This window comes from Patella vulgata, chromosome 9, assembly GCF_932274485.2.
Source record: "Patella vulgata chromosome 9, xgPatVulg1.2, whole genome shotgun sequence".
Classification (NCBI taxonomy): Eukaryota; Metazoa; Mollusca; class Gastropoda; family Patellidae; genus Patella; species Patella vulgata.
This window is the reverse complement of record NC_065887.2, coordinates 23,514,054-23,535,220: the sequence shown is the minus strand read 5'-3', so window position 1 is coordinate 23,535,220 and position 21,167 is coordinate 23,514,054. Positions and strand designations below refer to the sequence as shown.

Below are 21,167 nucleotides of genomic sequence, written 5' to 3'. Positions count from 1 at the left end.
AAATTGAATTATGCTACAAATATTATGCATCATGGGTATATCAGTAAAAAGGATTTGAATTTAAATTTTTCCGAAATTTTATTTTGCTTACACATATACTTTCCATTTCATCAAGTTTATTGAAGCCGAAGGTCTACTGTACCTGGCAGAATCAGCTCAGTTACAGATATGAGACAAACAGTGGTAAAGGGAGGAAAGTAATCTAATAAATCAATTGAAAGATCTTTTTACACCTTGAAATTGAAGAATAAAACATAAAAAAAATGGATACCACTGAGTAGAATTATTTATGGAAAAATTTCTGCAATGGCAGAATAATCCCCTTGGCTGAACTGCAAACTTCCTGATGTGAAATCGATACACAGTTCAATTTCCTTTTTCTCAGGGTGACACTGTTGATAACTGACATCCTGTATCGACACGTCATTGGAATTGTCAGATGGCAGAGGGATAATGATGAGTAGTGGAGTTTGAGTTAATTAAGTATGATGTATCTGTGATAGATAGTTCGTTAATTAACTCGTTAGATTTTGCCAGTTTTCAGAGTATTGATAAATGAGGGAAAATTTGGAGAAGCCCTGTGAACACAAAATAGGCTATTAGGGAGCAATTTCAGAATCTGTGCACCTATTATTTTTTTTTCTAACGCCTTAACATATCCTGCACATATTATACATGTATGTGAGTTAAGTAGAATGATTCATGCATGCATTTAGTCGATTTGAGTCTTAGGCCATGTTCACATATATTTGTCTAAAGTCAAAACGTATGATCTTGTATTACTGACAGAAAGCGAGCTTGCTAAGTCGTTTCTAAGGAAAATAGTTAATTTTTACTGGCTTGAATTGGCACGTCACACAAATTCAACCGAAGCGGAAGATCTAATTTCCGCTCCCTCAGTCCATAATTAAGGGACCAAATTAGGTACATGTAGAATAGTATCATGAGATAATGTAACTGGTATTCCCCAGACCAGTCTACAGTGTTTTGTAAACTTCTATGCTTTGGTGGTCATGTGACCAACCACAATCATATTATATCCACAATTTCAATGGTGTAACAAAGATAACCCCAGAATGGCAATTCATGGCACTATAATTTACCCCAAATATTTTAATTCCAATCATTTTGTTCACATTGAGAAAATATTTCCTGAAATATTTCTTAATGTGAGCTACAGAGTAATATTTGCCTCATCATACCTTGTTTTTCATCAATAAGTACTGTACAGATAATTCACTTATGGTAATTATTCAGATTGTTATTCAACATGTCATTTCAATTACAATTCCAGCAAGTACTGTTATCTAGTAGAGAAAATGAGAAGCTGTGAAAATGAAATGAACCAGATTTTATAATGATATATTATTACCGATCACATTGCATATGTTATGTATTTTATAGTGACAGCAGATTACATCTTCACAACATGTTCTTTCTATTTTGGGAATCAAATGACCACCAGTAGGCTATATTATGAAACATTTTAAATTAACTTTTGTAAAACACAACATGTAGCCTGTCATGTTAACATCGAGAATCTAGATGGTACTAGTTAATGACAAGCTTTTGTTGACACCATATCATAATAAAGGGACATGATATGACTTGAGTAAAAATTTATCTTGTATAAAATCATTTCAATTGAAAGAAGGCAAATCAAATATTCATTACTAAAAATATTATGTTTATTATTATTAAAAGTTAAAATAAAGTATTGAATTGGGTTGATCTTATTTGTTATATTGAATACTGGTACTCATGAGGTAGACTCCATATGGTTAAATTTTTGTTTTGGAAGATTAAGTTGAAATTTAATCATTGTCATTTCAATTTACTGTGTCAAAAGTGGAACACAAAAATGGAGGTATATTTCAACACTGGCTTTCTATAGTCTATGTAAAACTTTCAACATTACTATCAAAAACATCAAATCAACAAATAAAAGCCAATGAAATCAACTTTATTTTTCACTCAAATCAAAGCAGTCTGGTCACTTTAAGAAGAGTGGACCAATTTAGTGTACACTATCAAGCTAAGCAATTCATATAAATTTCAGAAAGATGAGACCATCATAGGAACTTATACAAGATTTTGTAATCAATGACAGTAACTTAAAACTTACAGTAATCATTACCTTATGGTGATCATAATTATCTTTAGAATCATTGTGTGCTCTAAGTATGATAAAATATGTTTTACAATGCATCCAAAAATGTTAAAAGAATAAAATCAACTATGCTTAAAAACAGTAGGCCTATAGATTATAAAATATGCTTCTTTCAATAAGAAAAGTAACCCTCCTTACTAAATGAGTACATGTATGTTTAATAAAGACTCAAGCATTTATAAGATTACTGCAATTCCTAATTAACGTTTCTATTATAGTCAATCCTCAACAATATAATATTTTGATCACAGATAACATATTAATATATTAATCATATTGTGTAACATCATTTGTTTCAATATTTCTTATACAAGACAAAATGGATTTACGACTGAGACAAAGTCTTATATTCAAAAATTTTCCACTGAAATAATATATAAACCATAGACATGTCAAATGACATAAATTTGACTAGCATCAGACTACAGATTTAAAGACTACCAGAAAATTCCATTATCCAATCAAAAATGGAAAACATACTCAATGTGAAGGAAGCTGGTTCATGAAACAAGGTTAAGTCTTTAAGCTTCAATGAAAATCAGAGTCATTTCAAAGATTCTATAATGGCATTATTTGGCTCGAAGCTGTTTGGAGAAGATTCCTAGACAATTGATAACAATAAAGTTAACCCCATGCCAGTAGGCTTCTATATATTAAATCCTGGTCATAAATTTGATCTTGTCTGTAGGTATATACAATGTAGGCTACATTGAACTCTGGCAGATGGTTGGGCACATAGCTTTGTATCACAGTCATACACAACTGCTAATCTATTCAGTCATTCAACAGTTGAGGTTGGTCAATTTACACCACAAAATTGCAATGTATAATAATCATAAATTGAGTAGAACTTAAAGGAAAACCAGAAATATTATTAATGGTCATGTTAGATTGTTAGCTACTTTATCTATTTTACAAAACAATGTGTAATGTACATCTTTTTTTTTTTTTTCAGATATAAAGCAAAAAATAATTTAAAAAAAAAATCCTATTTATAATTAAATGTTCAATCAATCTTTTTTGACATTATTATAGTACCTAAACTATAGGAAATGGATTTAAAGTTATAGTGGAGCTCTAGGCCTAATCTGAATATGGGCAAGTGTATTCATCAGGTTTAGCGGTTAGCCATTTTTTCAGTTATCCTGAAAAAGATATATTCGTCAATGTTATGGCTCAGCTGTGTGTTGAGCAAAATAGTTTGAATTAATATTGTATATAAACATTTAACACATACATGTATTTGTTAACGACACTTAACGTTTTCCATGTCTTTGTTTCCTTATATAATCCATTGAACTCTTTTAATTACTTTGGATAATTACACGGATAATCCTTTAGTGGCATTTAGCGATTGGAAACATAACAGAACTAACACAGTTATATGGAAAAACAATTTTTACTAAATGATATTGTGCTTGATAACCATAAGAGGAGATTTATCGAAATGTTGTGCTTGTGTATAATAAAACCAGTGATTGTTTTCCCATTGTTTTCTGTAATTACAAGGAGCCAAAATGGATCATTGCCTGTACTATTAGAACCTTTAATTAAAGGACAAATAGGGAAAGAAATCATATTCACTTACACAGTCTCATTATAAATAGTAGGAATGATTATAATCCAGGAATTAAGACTGTGGGGAATAGTACAACAAGTAATGAAGAAAACAATCTGAACAGAAGGATTTCAGATAATGATAAAAGTCAAAAATATTTTTAACAGTTAACATCATGTATGAAGATACAGAATCCAAAGAACTTTGCATATTTTATTAAAATGTTCCTTCAAAATAGGTAATATGAAATGAAATGAAACGGGGTTTAACATCCTATAGATAATATGAGAGTCTTATGTGCAACGACCACTGATACTGACTTTCAAAAGACAACATGAAGTCTGTGCTCATCCAATCACAATTTATTCACCAACAAGGAAAAATCTTCTCACTTTGTTGACACAGAATAAAACAGCAATAAATGGAATATTTGATTTTATTTGCTTTCTGAGTTGAATGATTTTGCTGGCATTGAAATCCATAAACCATGACAAAGAATTTTTTTTTCTAAACAAATATAACTTGATGATAACAAAAAAGTAATTAGTCATTCCAAAGACTTATCTCAACAAATATCAAAGAATGCAAAAAGTCTTTTATTTCATGCATTTATACTCGAGCTGACAAAATTCTAATAAAAATGCTGGAAATGTTCGGTTAAAGTACAAAATGTTGGTGAAATTAAGCAAGACTGATTCCGCACTGAATGAATAGAGAAAAAGTCGAAAAAAATAAATCCATAACCTTGTTTCAGATTACATATACCTTTTACTTGTAACATGTTGTTTTTCTTCAACTAACTAAATTTGTGACAACATGTTAAGAATGAAACTAACTGGCTTCAAGCCACAAAGAAAAACAAGACCCCAACATATTAAGAGAAACCACAGCATCGACTTGAGACAATAAACAACACTGTCTTTTGATTGACTGAAATTTAATAGACTCATCTTAAGATCAGTAGCCCAGGGATATCCTAGCCATTTTGAATGTCTATAGTTATACATTGATGAGTTTCATTTCAAATGTTGTTTCCAGTGAGAACAATGAATCAAATCAACTTATAAAGCAACTATGATAGAATGAAATGCATCCATTGCCCAAGGAAACATCAGTTGAATGAGTATAAGGTACTGTTCAATTGAAGCCAAATGTAATTTGACTGATACTGGTATAGAATCGATGAATATTGTCTCCTCCGTCTAGTTTCTTTGAAAAGTACTACTTTTTCAACATGATAAAGTGTCAAAAACTATTTTGTATCTCTACCTTTAGATGTAACAATATATATGATTCAATTATATTTTCTTTAATATAATTTCAGATACTGGTGTAAGAGATGGTGTCAAGTCTGACTAAATGCATCTGAGGGAGATCTCACCTACCACCATGACTTCAGATCCAGATCACAATGTCAAGTTTGATTTGATATCCGAGATTGATTCTTCCACGGCTTCATCGATCTATGTTACATGGGAAACTCACGCTCAAAATAAGGCCTTTATAGAGGGATATCAGGTACACTATCAGAAAGTTGCAAGCAGTTACGTACAATACAGTCTTATGCTTCCACCTTCACAAACTAGCTACAGCATACGTAATCTTGTGGCCGATACATATTATAAAGTGTGTGTGGTTTTATACCGTAACGATACAAACATAGAGGACAGATCGTGCATGGATGCCTACACCACTAGCTGGCACATTCCTGTTTCAATAGGCAGCAGCATTGGTGCTGTTCTTGCCCTTTCTATCATCGTTCTTATAGTGCTTCTCTCACGATGCCCATCTCTACTCCGTAAACAACGACAGTCGGCATCTGAGTCCAGTAAATATGACAGTATGTCATCTCATTATCGGCATGACGATGACCGTTTTGAATTTAGTGATACAACAATGCATCCTGAAGAGGATCCATTTTCAGAGTATTGTGAAGATGAATGTTTGACTCATGACCCAAATTCAAATACAACTGAAATTCATAAAAATTCTCACATATCAGAACAGATGTGTAATGGAAGTAAAAGTCATGTATTTGGTCGTAGTGGAAGTCGTAATCATGCGCGTAGTAGTCGACATGGAAGTCGTCATGACAACCATCACCACCACCATCATCATCCCAATCCTGCTCATCATAATTCACAAAGTGAACCAAGTTTACCAAAAGCAACAATTTTGGTTTTAAAAACTGATGAAAGTCAGAGTACAAGGAATCATCCAGTATGATTATGACCTTAAAGGCATGAATTTAAAAAAGACAAATCTTACAGTCAATACTGAATGGGAACCTTCCTGGTTTTGCACAAAGGTTGTTGAAATAAACAATTTTGGTGAGGAACAGTCAGGGAAAATATATAAGCAAACATAAAGACTTCACGGGATATTTCATAGAGAAGATATGAGTTCTTCAGGAGAACATAATATAGTGAACTGGGTCTAACACTTTTATTTTGTACAATACAAAATATTGTGAAACATTGGTGGTTGATGAATTACCAACAACTATGTTTGGAATAAGATCATGATTTATAACTGATATGTGTAAAATAAGACTTAATGGTTGAACTTTTTTTTTTTTTTAACAAATTTACATTTGTTTCCTTTTTCTTTATTTTTCACTTATTCTATCTTATTTAACTGCCTTTCAAAGTAATATCCACCACTGTATCAAAGTCTATTTTTTTTCCTTTCTTAAACAAAGAAAACTGAACATTTGTAATCATATTGGGATAGTAAAATAGAATGTTAAAATACTTTGGAAAATATGTAACCTAATAGTATAAAATACAAAATTATGTTCACTACTTGCCTTCCAATTCCTTGCAGTTAGTGGTTGTTTTATTTTATTAATTCAAGCTAAATGCTGTTAACTATAAAGACATTGGTATGATTTCATTTTTGTCACTCAGCAAAATTTTCAGAAAGAATACCTATTTGGGTTCAGTAGGTGAAGGTGAACAAATACAATAAAGAGACATTTAACGATATGTTTGCCCTACAAACAGTATCTTCAGAAATGATGAAAATTTCCACACTCCTAATTTTAAAATACCAAATATTGTAGAGTCTACAGTGTAGACTCATATCAAATTATTGTATAACACTTTTTTTTTTAAATCTAAAAACTTTGCATTTGAACTTTATTTCCTATATGTAGCACAAACATGCATTGTTTAGTTTAAATTTAAAAGCACTACAATATTATTATAGAAAACAGTATTAACATCACATCATGTGCAGTGGTATATTTTTATATGCCAATATTTTATTGAGTTATATTGTTGTCATATGTTAAACCAATTATTCCCAGTGAGCCACATCACAGGTATCAACTAGTGAAATGAAGTAAAAAAAACATCCAACAAAATATAACCATAGACTAAAGGGTATATGCCCACTTTAATGGACAAAGTTAGACTATAACTTCATCATATGTTATGAAGCACACAGCTTATAGTCTTCTTAATTGAGACAGTCTATTGTTAAATTATTTGCCATAAGGTTAAATATTGAGTTCTAGACCATACACAATCAAAAAACTTTTATTTAAAGATGCATTATGTAAGATTTAGATAAAGACCTTAGCCGTTCTTGCTATAATAGTTTAAAAAATGACAATTAAATGTGGAATATATTGAAAATTTCAGTCAAATTACTTTATTCTGAGAGAAGTTATCAGTGTTTAAAGCATAGGCATACAAGCTAGGAGTCAAGCAACAGCGAGCGCTGAAATTGGGGGTTATGTGGGGGCATGTCCCATGAAAAATTTATGAAAATTAGAAGACAGCAAAATGTTTCTATTGCTATTCCTGTCAACGAGTACGGGGGCGATATCTCCCCCAGAAAATTTATGAAAAAAAGACAGTCTTAATTAAGACAGTCAGTGAATATAACAACATGAAAATGATCCAATATAGCCCATGCGAACTCCAATCAACTAGTCAATTCTAATTTAAGTCAACTTTTGTTTCTACTGATTTCCCTCCACCATCTGTATCCTTTTAGACAAATACGATAATTGTGCTATCTTCATGATATTTTTTTATATGATTACATAACAACAACAGTCAGTACATTAAAATAGTACATATTTTTGAAATTTAAAAATATTTGTGAATGATCTGACTTGTTATTCCAGTCTAAAATAGTACATACTTTTATCTTTTTTAAATTACATGTGAACGATCTGGATTTTATGTTGGCAATTTAAAGATTCTTATTATGATCCATTCTTCTTTGAAGAACATTCTTTTAAACGTTGCTGGCATTGTTCTCTATACATCAGGGAAAACAATTTCTTTCAAAATTCAACACCACACATTGACTATTGGTGGAGTTACTGCTCTTGCCAATAAAACTTGTAAATAACTTTAAAATTCTATATATTTCATCCAAACCCTGCTGGAAATTTTCAGCTCTCGAGTCATATTCACTATAAAATTAAAGAAGTTTATTTTTCATATCATCACAACTTTCACAACGATGCAATTACCTCACCAATGATCAATGTGTGACTTAATAACTGACAACAATACATCACCAGGTTCATGAAGGTTTATCAAATATAAGTTTAAAAGTGCAAGAGATGACCCAAATTACCTGAAGATTAATATTTCCTGAACATGAATTCTGGACAAATTACTGTTGCCATAATCTGAAACAACTTACATGATCTTAATCATAATCCTAGAAGTTGCCTTCTTCCCTCTCCTTTTACTACAGTCCATTACACTTGTCTCAAATATGTACTTTAAAATATGAATATCATCACTATTTATAAACAGTCTTTATTTTTATACTGTACTGTATTTGTTGTTAATATCAATTTCATGTGTTTTAACCATAATAAAAATTGTTTCTTCTCATCTTGTAGTTTGGTTTACTGGTAATATAACTTTAAAAGATAGAGAGCCAGATAGTCAAAACAATGTCATTTCGGGACTAACATACAATGGTACGATTTCATTTCAATAATTCACTTGCACAGAGGTCTTTATAGCACTTCTTGTCACTTACACGTGTGGCATCAAAATCACGCCACTTGACTCTATAAACAACCTGAAAGCTGTGTTACGCTATTCATTGGGCCACCCAATTTTCCTGTAAGTTTAAAGACTCCATCTTGTTTGAAGAGTTTTTGTTCCTTAATGAAAAGTCGTGTTTAGATGCTCTGGCCACCATGGTCTTTTTCTCTCTTTGGATTTGAAACAATCGCAGTGAAGGTCCATCTAATTACTGTTTTGTATATGTCTATTATAACATTTACAAGTACATTTGAATCAAAGTTCAACTGGAACTTTATGTTATGATTTGTTTTTATACGCCCTTATTGAAATGTGGTCGTATGTTGGTGTTACCCCTGTCCGTCGGTCTCTAGAGGCTAAAGTTATTACCAGATTCACTTTAAATTTATATGATCATCAGACGAAGAAGAAGCCTATTGATTTTTAGCGATTTCTGTTGTTGTTACCCCTGTCCATCGGTCTCTAGAGGCTAAAGTTATTACCATGAAATGAAATGGAGTTTAATGTCCTACTTTTCTGCTCCTAACCTGGGCTAATGAAGACGGGCATACGCCATACAGTGTGCTATGAGGGAAATTTTGCCCGGACAGCGGCACTACGGCCTACTCTTATATCGAATTCCAACTGCCAATTCACATTGACTTTAAATTTATATGGTCATCAGAAGAAGCCTATTGATTTTTTGTGATTTCTGATAATTACTGCCTGAGTTATGGCCATTGATCAATTGAAAAATCTTGTGGACGCTCTAGTGGGTAAAGTTATCATCCAATTGACTTTAAATTTATACATATATAGTGTCAAGAAAAGAAGAAGCGAGAGAGAGAGACAGGGAAATGTGGTTTAACGTCCACTCAACACAAACTAGGTCATTTCGGGACTAAAATATGGTTTAATTTTATTTTAATAATTTACTTGCGCGTAGGGGTCTTTAGCAATGGGAAGAAACCGGAAAAAGAAGAAGCCTATTGATATTTAGAGATTTCTGATAATTGATGCCTGAGTTATGGCCCTTGATCTCTTGGACAAATCTTGGGGACACTCTAGTGGCGAAAGTTATCATCCGATTGACTTTAAATTGATACATGTATTTATCCTCATGAGATGAAGAAGCCTATTAATTACTGTTACAGTTATCTCCCTTGATCAATATGAAAAATCATGTGGATGCTCTAGAGGCCAAAGATATAATTTCTGATTATTATTGTTAAGGAGTTATGGCCGTTGATCAATTCGATAAATTATTATATGATTGACTTCAAAATCAGCATGGTAATTATTCATTCGGACCCCAGATTCCCTTCAAAGGGACGAGAATTAACATTAAAGTCAAAGGGGAAATTAATGGTGACCTGTGTCCTACTCCTATACTGGAATATAGCAGTGAACGGGTGAACTGCCTATTCGTGCCACTGAAGAAGGGAATAGTAGGCTACATAACATCGTTTTGGCATTATGTCTCTGAAACCAGTAACATTTCCAACAGTTCATACCTTTTTCAATAAACAAATAAGATGCTAAACATATTACACTGGTAACATGAAACCCAATTTCTGTAACCAAGGAGTTGGATTAATTTTTTTAAACATAAAAAAAAAACAAATTGCATAAGCACACACTCTTATTCAGTCTGAAACCACATTAATGTCTCTGCCATTTCTGTATTAAAGTATTTACCATGCACAGCTTTTATTTCTTATTTATTAATAATTGCTGTAAGACATAAACTGATAATAGAACTCAATGGTCAACAGTAGTAGATAAACAAACATGAAGTAATTCGTAATCTTTCATCAATGTTGCAGACTTGGACTGCAGATGGTAAATCTCTTAAGTAAGCCCATTATGGTTTAATCTGTTTCCTGCCTTATAATCAGCGTTCTAGATACACTATACCTATCTACAAGTACATGGTAGATGTACGTCAAAGTCCTCTTTCATTCATAAGAAAATATTAGACTATGATTCTTAATAATTAATGATGACAATCTACTATAATAAGATCGATGAATTGTGTGGGTGAGACAGAAAATTGTTCTTCAGATTGCTTAAGATATTTTTGGATCTAATACATTTGAATGAAGGGAATTTCTGAATGAGAAAATGTTTAATAAAAATAAGATGCCTGTCACAAAATTACAATTCATTAAAGTTATATATTGGTATTTGAAAAATACAATCATTAAGCCACTCAAATAATTACTCAAAAGAGTTACGTAACTGAAGTGCCTCTGTAATAAAGCATATAGTGACTATTTCTCAACGGCTCAATAATTTGACTTGAAACATTTGGGCATTGTGCAGTCTTTTTTTTTAACTATTTGTGCACATTTGCTTACATTCTTAATCCCATATTTATCACCAGCAAGTGAAATCTGAGGCCACTCCTTTAAATAACTAAATAAAGCAATCTTTGCATTTTTCTAATCTGTATATCACAGGGAGTTGACCAATAAAAATTCCTGCTGTAGGATGTAGATAGTAGCCAAGACAAAAGACTGTCTGTTTCTCCTAAATGTTTGGCTATTTTTATTTGTCACAGCCTTAATTTGAAATCTTGCCTGTTCAACAAAAAAGATCCAAATTTCCTAAAATTTTGAAACTCAAATCTTATTTGAATCCCTGAACACTCATGTTGTTATAGTATACCAATTCTAAGCTGAAAAACTATGTTTTTATCTGAAGTTTTTGAAGGCCCATTAGATGAGTTATAACTATCCTATTTTCTTTACCAAAATTTAGGTTGCAAAGCATCAAAACATATACTAGAGTAGCTAAGTCTTACGAGCAGTCCATAACGGTTGTTACATTTTTATTGTTTTGTAGGTTACAGGAATTACAAAACACTATACTTGGATCATCAAAGGCAACAACCGATTGAGTAATTAGTGGAAATAATTAAATTTGATAGGCTTCTTCCCAGTGCTAAACATGTTTTGGTAATCGGATGACAACTTTAGCTCTTCAAGATAAAACTCAATAGGCTTCCTCATCCCATGAACATAAACACTGTCCATAATTTCAAATCACTCAGCTAACTTTAGTCTTTTAGATGGTCCACAAGATTTTTTAAAGTAATCAATAGAAATAACTCTACAAATAATTACCATCATTTGTTGAAAATCAAAGAGGTTCTTTATCTCATGAAATAAAAACTGTGTTAAAAATTGGACATCAATGACCTATTTATTTTTCAACCAAGCATTTGTCACAACTCTGAAAGTAATTAACAGAAATCAGATGCTTAGGGCTTCTTCATCTTATGTAAATAAACACTGTTTATAAATTATAAGTCAAAATGATAATCACTTTAGCCTCTACAAAACCCACAAGATTTTTCCTATGGGCTTATTCTTTTCAGGAACATAAACACATTTCAAATCTATCAAATGATAACTCTAGTCCCCAAAGTGTCTATAAGATTTTTTTAAATGATCAAGTGCCATAACTCTGAAAGTGTTTAACATGATTCATTGAAAAAAAGAGGGCTTCTTCATTTAATGAACATAACCACTGTGTACATATTTCAAGACAATCAGAGATAATAACCTTATCTACTTCCAGAGGGTCTAAAAGATCAAAGGTATTGACTGTGACAATAAGGCAACAGAAATAAAATAAGTTGTTTCTCGGGCACCGCACGCAAAATTGGTTGCACGTGCGGCCTATTTATTAGTCTTGATGAAAAATAAAAAATATGTAACGCCCGCCCGAACATCGATAAGCAAGTCATAAAAAGAATATGCTGCATGTACCTACATGCGTCATACTTGTATATCCATTCAAATGTATTAAACTGATTCAGATGTAAATGCTCATTTACAGGTCGTTTTTATTGATATCGAAAGAACCTCCATTTTTGTATCACGTGATTTTAATTACTTCCCCCGGTGAACTAGAATTTGATTCGTGTTAAACACCGAAAGTCATTGACAACTATGCAATGTATTTCAATCATTCGATATTAATCGGCTCATTATTGACGGCTTCAGTCGGTCCATGTTTGAAAAATCCTACTTATAAAACAATGAATCGTAGAACAGGTTAATTATTACTTGTGGCAACGAATACGATACGATTATAGTCACCATACCTTAGTCAGAATCTGGGTCATTAGCACATAACAGTAGTTTTGATAATCCGGAAAATAATAATTGGATTACACATTTAATGGTTTTACTGACCAGTTGTTAGTTAAATTTAAATAGTCATTCAATATAAACCCCAGATAGAACACCGAATATCCTGAGAAACACACCGAATATCCTGAGAAACAGTCATTTCACGAATCCCGATGACACGTGACATGCATTGGTTGGAATTAGGTCAAACCAGCGATACTAGATTTAGTTCTAAGTGTCGTTTACCGTGATGATTATTTTTGATACACATGCTGACAGAGGCTTACTCTTTAAATTATTGTTGTTATTATGGACGGCTATTAATAGTCGTACGGAATGTTATTTTAAACCAATTTCAATTATGGTTGTCACCATTACCATTATTGTAAGCTACATTACGTGAAATAAATATGGAAATTATTTTCCTTTCAGTCAGTGTTCAGTGTTTGAGTAGACTTGATTTTGGGGTTTATGTTCTAAGTATGTACAATATATAACTGAAAGCAAAACCGTAGACAAGTAATGACTTTCTCATAAAAAAAAATAAAAAAAATACAAGGCCGCCCTCCCGCCCCAACAATTTTCAACAATAGCCAAATTTTATTTTGCACCATCCTCTAGCCAGCAATGAGGTAAAAAAAGAAAAAAGAAACTGCCCTCCCCCCCTTCAGTTTCAGCTGTCAGTTGCCCGAGAAACAAGACATTTATTTTGTGTAGCCTAATAATCAGAAATGTTCAAAATCAATGAACATACAGTCAATAGGATTGTAAATTTGGCCTCCATAGAGCATCCACAAAAACCCGGCGTAAAGGAGCTGACCAATGGGCAGACAAGGGTAACTACAATACGACCTTGTTTCAAGTACCTGGCACTAAATTATCTAAACTGTAAGAAGTACATTGAAAAATTTGATTTTCTGTGTACGATTCTGATTCCTGAAATTCCAAAACTGTTAGGTACATGTACAAGAAACCAACCCTTTTGTGTGATCTCAATGGCAGGTGGTCTCAGGGGTTCAGAGATGAAGCTGGAATAACCAGTTTTATACATGTATTCACTAACATGAAATATTACAGCAGATCAGAATCTAAATGCTTTAAATGGGAAAGAACTTGGTCAAAGAGAGATAACTACTTTTACTGGTGAAAATTTGCAGCAGTGAGTCAATTGTGACATTAAAAAACCCTAAGATCAGCATTTCTTCTCACATAGTAAAATGCCAGTCTAATAAATCTATTTTGATAACCAATGAAAGCCCACAAAATAAGGCCAATAATAAAAACTATTATTTAATTATAGCCCAATGATTAGAAAGATTCAAATAAAAAAATATAGGTTAAATGACCTCCTTGCCGAAGGAATATCAAACTAAATCACATTCTCAGACAACAGCTTTTGCACATCAGTTATATATATCTAGAATAATATCAGAAACACTTCCAATATATCTTAAAATGAGAACCCAACTGCTGTATATCTCAGGGAATAATTCAAACAATTTTAGAACACTATTATGATTTAATACATCGTATTTTCTGGTCTGTTGTCTCTTTAATAAAAAAAAAAATAGAAACAATATTACTCACAGTTTTCAAGAACTTTATTTCAGAGTTGATTTTTCTTTCTAATTTTGGTGATCCTTCTACATTCTTTAAATTTTTACATCTTCCCAAAAGTTCCTCAGCAAACAAAATAAAATGATCAACATTAAGTTGTGGATCAGAAGTGGCCATTTTAATAACAAGCTTTTACATTTACTATCAGAACTTGCTTAAAATATCTGAAAAACAGTAAGTGAAATTTTATGTCTAATAGCGTGGAATCCAGAGAACCAAGTTACAAATTTCGAAAGTCTAATAGTAAGTGCAGGGGGACTGCACCACACAAAATTTACACAAAGACAAATACACGGACAAGACATCATACTCAGGAAAACACAAACATACAGACAATTCAAAAAAAGTGAATGGATCCGGGGGCTAGCTGTAAGTGTCCACTGCTGGTTAAACTGAAAATGTTTTTTTCAAAAGTCAAAAGCCCATTTACATGAAGAAAAACAAATGGCCTAAAATATCAGGGACTGTTGCAGTATACTTGATTTAATGTTACTACCTTACAGTCTCATAAGTTTCTTATAATTTGAACAAATTACACTGTAGATGACCTTTGCAATTTTTATAATATCTAGAGATGTCCACAGTGTCCAGAAAATAAGTACCATTTCTAGGGTAATTTGAACCACTATGACTACTTTAAATTTGGGCCCTCAGGCCCCAACACAACCAAACTATGGCATTAATAATTTACTTATAGGAGCTTTTACATGTGATGTACTTCTGGTGTCTTCTGGCCTTTTTTTTCATGTATCTTAACACGGTAAATGCTAAGGAAAATGGAGTTTTTAGTCTTTTTCTTTTAATAGAAAACATATTCTTGAATGCCACTCTTGTTGTAAGATGTGTGTAGCATTCGTAATAAATTACGATTTTAAATCATGTCTAAATTATATTTTTTTCATTATATTGACGATATACTGCCTTGTAGCAGACGACATATGCCAAGTTCGCACACGGTCCAGTTGACCGCTGTACGCAAAAGCATAAACAAAGATGCATTGCTGTATGAAGCCGATTTATATGCTGTGTGTTAATTTTACTGCAAACAATTAATAGATAACATGTGTTTGGGGGTAAAATGCCACGAAATAGAGCATAAGAGTAAATAATAGAATGGGTTAGAGTGGTGACGCTGCGGTTCCACGAAAGAATTATTCAAGACGATATTAAAATTTAAGCACGAACGTAGCACATCTAAAAAAAAAGAACAAATAATAATCACGCTGTAAAAAGTAATTCTGTATAGAATGCGCCAAGTCCATTTGCATTCAACACTTATTCTCTGAACCAAATACTGAATTAGATATTGATAAAATGGACACAAATGTATCGTTCTTCATTCTTGGTTGCGACGGTGGAGATAAACTGACTGTCAAAAGCTGCGCCAAGACGATTTATGTGGTTACACAAGAAAAAAAGGTTTTAAAATATATTCCCAGATTCAACTTGATCATTGTTTTATTAGGCTTTCACCTTCGGTGAAAGACTATTGTTATTACTAAGATTAATATTATTATTTTTTTTATTGGGGGAAGCTAGATCTCAGCAACTATAAGAGATAGAGGTCTGAAGTTTGGTTTTCTCTCGGGAAAATGGGTGGTGGTTAGTGCTTAAATGTAAAACCAAATGCGTCAAATCTTTAACGTGCACGCAAATTGAAAATCGGCCACAATTCTGCTAATTCCCAACCGATTTTTCTCATATTTACATTTTTTGATAGCTGGAGACATTTCGGAGCAGACAGCAGTTCAAAAACGTCGAATTTAGAAACTTTGTCGCTTTGATTTTTTAGGTGAAAATTGCAAAATTTTCAAAATTTTCTAAAAAAATTTATTTCTTCGAATTTTTAAATTCTGATTACAGTTTTGGATAGCTGGCGTCGATCCGATTCCAACGATATAAATATTTTTCTGCAAAGTTAACTTTTTTTCGCATTTTAGTCAAAACGTAGAGATCGTACCCATTTTAAACGGCCCAAACGATTTTACTGAAACTTCAGGAATATGAAGGCGAAGGACCAAACTAGTGTTTAAAGTAAAAATGAAAATTGTCTAATCACCGGAAGTAGTCACGAAAGGTATCCAAAGTTTGACAAAATTCAGAAAAATGGGTGCCTGTGCGGAAATTATTTATTGTTTGATTTGTATAAAACAAAGTTCATATGCTCTGTTGTCTCAATGGTCATTTTTTTTGTTACAGATAGTGTTATCTGTCGGCACCGGAAGTGGCATAATTTTACCAAAAACTACAATTTTGACAGTTAGGTACCATTTTTCAAAAGCAAATATTATTTTTTTTAAAACTCATATAACTAAAAGAGTGTGCCCTTTAAAGCATAAAAAACGCTGAGCTTAGTTTTTTTAATTTCGATTTCATTTTTGAGCAAATTCGATTTAGAGGTGAAAAAGGTCTAAAATTAACCTCTTTACAACCCATTCAGGCTTTTCAAATATCTACGTAACTTTTAGAACCTTGTAGCTATAATCCATACGAAGAAAATGTATGTTAAAATTAGTTTGTAATATAAGCAGTTGCCTAGAAATAGGCAATTTTGTTTAAGTCCCCGTTTTCGTTATTATGCCTGTAAATAGTCAATTATTATTGGATTTTTATATAAAAGACATAAAGGATTTTTCTGAAACTTCAGGAATATGAAGTCGAAGGATGAAACTAGTCATTAAAGTAAAAATGAAAATTTTCTATTCACCGGAAGTGGTAAAAAAAAATGCCAAAACTTGGACAAAATTCAGAAAAATGGGTGCCTGTGCGGAAAATGTGATGTATCAATTGTGTTCTTGTTGTTTAGTTAAAGTTTTATATCGTTTAATAGCCAATCGAATTGTCTATCAGATGGTACTTCAGCGACAAGTTTCTATCAAAAAATAAAAAAGTTGTGTGAAACCCCTGTATCATTTTTTTAAAATGTCAGGGGTAGCCGAAAAAAAGAGATCGAAAATCGAAAACGTCGTATTTTTACGATTTGGAGCATTTTTAGAGGTCTATTTCTTGAAAAGTCAACATAATATTTTTTGGGAACTTCTTCTACAGAGAGGCCTATCAGTAGTGTTATATATAAAACCATTGTACAACAGTTCTAAATTTCAGGAGTAGCAGAACAAAGGGATCGAAAATTGAACACGGCACCTTTCATTGTTAAGCGAAACATAAGGGGGGATACAATCTGTACGTTTTGTCAACGTATAGAGCCTGTTCAAGAGTGCTTTTATCAGTGATGATATTTGAACTGAAATTATTTCAACTATGAGTGTTTTCTTCTATCCAAAATATGGGTTTAGTGACCCTGTAACAGAAATGGTTGATTGCTGTGTATAATAATTAGTCTTTGAATTAATATTGTTGTTTCTTTGTCATTCGATATAAACCCCAGATAGAACACCGAATATCCTGAGAAACACACCGAATATCCTGAGAAACAGTCATTTCACAAATCCCGATGACGCGTGACATGCATTGGTTGGAATTAGGTCAAACCAGCGATACTAGATTTAGTTCTAGGTGTCGTTTACCGTGATGATTATTTTTGATACACATGCTGACAGAGGCTTACTCTTTAAATTATTGTTGTTATTATGGACGGCTATTAATAGTCGTACGGAATGTTATTTTAAACTAATTTCAATTATGGTTGTCACCATTACCATTTGTCAAAATTATCTTATACCGGTAATCATCTGGACAGAAATCGACGGCTCGCGCTCTTTATAAGAAAGTCCAATTTGTTAAGCAGTTGCAGTAGTATCGTACAGTAGTATCGTACAGTAGTATCGAATATTGCACCTATGATAAAAGGCATGACATTGTTTGAGCATGGACTCTATCTGTAATTAATATTAAATTTTTATTAGTGACGTCAAATCTTTAACGTGCACGAAACCAGAAAATTGGCGATATTTCATTGAATATTTAATCAATTTTTGAACCAGTTACATATTTGAGTAGCTGACATGAACGCGATTCCGAAGTCCCGTGTACACATTGGTGTGACCGTAAAAGATCCCTTGGCGATTGGAATTCTATATAAAAGAAGACTAGCGTCGCTGTACGAGCATGTTTAGAGGTCTTTTTCTCAAAAAGGCAATCTAATATTTTTGGGGGAACTCCTTCTATAGAGAGCCTAATTGATATATATATGTGTATGGAAAGAGAGAGAGAGAGAGAGAGAGAAATGGGTTTAACGTCCACTCGACACAAACTAGGTCATTTCGGGACTAACATATGGTTTATTTTTTTTTATTTCAATAATTTGCTTGCGCGTAGGGGTCTTTAGCAATGGGTGGAAACAGGAGGACCCGGAGAAAACCCACGAGGTTGGACAGGCGACCCAACTCCTTTTCACGTTCAACCGGGGAATCGAAACCCCACCAGTTGACTCAATGACAGACCGTATGATACAACGCAGTCTCAAAGTCTAGCCTACTGTGCAAATTCCAGCCAGCATAATGTATCTATATAAGAGACATTTATTCCTACTGGCGATTTACAAATATTGCATGAAGAAATTCAAATCATAAGAACATAAACACGACTAATACACAGTATCATATTGATTATAAAAGTACAATGTATATATTGGTTACACTATATATGTCACAAAACAACAATCATTAGATAATAATAATTATTTACTAATTATATAAATCATTTTAAGAGGTAGGAGTTATCCATTGTTTAATTTAACAGTTATATAATTACCCTGGTTAGAAAGGTACGAACAATTAAGGTATTTAAACAAATGATTACGAAAGAACATAACACTATAGACTTCTATGATAAGACATATAATACATGTTTAATATATATATATAAATGACAATGTCCTACGCTAACAAATAATGAAATATGATAGTATCAGTAAATATAAAAAAACAAAGTAGTCGCGAACATCCTGGCTCTTGACTGTTTCAGTTGTTTGATCCTGGACTCTGTCTGTAATTAATAGTAAACTTTTACATGTTAGTGATGCAAATCTTTAAGTGCACGAAACCAGAAAAATTGGCGATATTTAATTTTTGAACCAGTTACATATTTCAGTAGCTGACATGAACACGATTCCGAAGTCCCGTATACACATTGGTGTGACTGTAAAAGATCCCTTGTCAGTTGGAATTGTATATAAGAGAAGGCTAGCGCCGCTGTACGTTCGAAACATTCCTCATGGTCCATTCCGAGCAGAATGGTGTTAAACCCCATTTCATTTTACTTTGATATTAATATCTATTTCGACATTGCTTTTCGTCCATTTCGCGAAACTGTTCTTTTAACATTTCGCGTAGATCAACTTTATTTTTCGATTCCATTCTATCGTAATGCGCATGCAAAGAACATGTCAATATCTGAGTTATGCAAATGTGTGTTTTTATTTGGGGGGTTGGGGAGTGTGTGTTTGTTTAGGGGGTGAGAGGTGGGGATAGTCTTTTGTCATGCATCTGGCGATCGTGTGACGCCTTGGCACGGTGAAAGCCTTCAGTCTTGCAAGCAAGTCTAGTTCTTTCTGTTATTCATATTCCATCAAGGGGAAATTTTATAAAAATGGCCAAAGTTTTACTCCGGGCATCAAGCAGCTATCATTGGTTAGAGCTGTCTAAAAACGGGGAAATTTACAGTAGCTATTGGCTAACAGCACGTATAAACAATCTTATTTGCATATTGCATATTATTTATAGTATTAGTACCGCATTTTTTGCAGAGTATAGCATGCAGCGCAAAAGCAGACAATATATCATCAACCTTGCACGTACTGTCCAGTCGGCAGTTGAATGTAAATAGGATAGACCATTTAAATCTTTTGTGTTAATAATAGTCCTGTAATTAATACAAGTAGATACTAGATAACATCTGTTTGGTCGTAAAATGCGTAATAAACTTGACCAAATTCTAGTTCGGGCCATGAGCACAGATCAGTCATCCACTTGTTTTCCTCAATTAGATACGGCCATTACAGGTCTGGTAAACTTGCCGTATGTTTTTCTACATCAAAGTTTTTATAAATGTTGTTTCTGGCATCGGCTGGTAAACCTTACACGTATACAGAAATGGCGATCGGTTCCATTTTATGTAAAACAAGTTTACTGTACGACGGTATTTTTACATAAAAACACACAATGGCCTATGGGTTTCAGTCTACGAATAAGGCCAGGGTCTACGCATGACTGAAAATGACGTCAAAAGGGAATCCGTAAAAGCTCCTATATCATCATTATCAAACCTGAATTATTAACTCCTCATGGCCAGAATGAAAAGGTGGTCACCTACCCTCTCTTTATTAAGAAATTAGTCTGTATATAGCTATTACAATTTGTTTACGTCAACCAAAACGTGGGGAATGATGAAATAATGTGTAAGAAATGACAGAAAACTTGACTATAATCATACTCATTCAGAGTTGGTTGGATGAATGTGTTTCTATGATTTTAGAAACGAAATAAACTGTCATATTTGTATCAAATTAAAAAAATCATAATAAATTAAAGACTGTCACAATTTATAAAAGGCGCCGCAAAACAGAAAAATATGTGACATGAAATAGGTTGACAAAACATTCACACGTTTCTATCACGTCTACCTGTTGATTTCACTTCTGCCAATGTTTTGATTTGCAACCCACTGATAAAGTAATAAAATTCGGATCGGAAAACATTTCTGAAAAGAAATACGCA

The 21,167-nt window shown here is 32.8% G+C and overlaps 1 protein-coding gene across 1 annotated transcript in view; it reads right to left on the bottom strand.

Annotated features, from left to right (window-relative positions):
- Nucleotides 1–21,109, bottom strand: part of LOC126832247 (UPF0415 protein C7orf25 homolog) — a 138,532-nt gene extending 117,423 nt beyond the window's left edge. The window contains exons 1-2 of the mRNA XM_050562968.2: nucleotides 21,074–21,109; nucleotides 14,461–14,654 (exon numbers count right to left, since the gene is read on the bottom strand). Of these exons, the coding sequence (XP_050418925.1) occupies nucleotides 14,461–14,607 (147 nt within the window). The 5' untranslated portion in view covers nucleotides 14,608–14,654; nucleotides 21,074–21,109. The remainder of the gene's footprint in view (nucleotides 1–14,460; nucleotides 14,655–21,073) is intronic.
- Nucleotides 21,110–21,167: the final 58 nt, after the last annotated feature.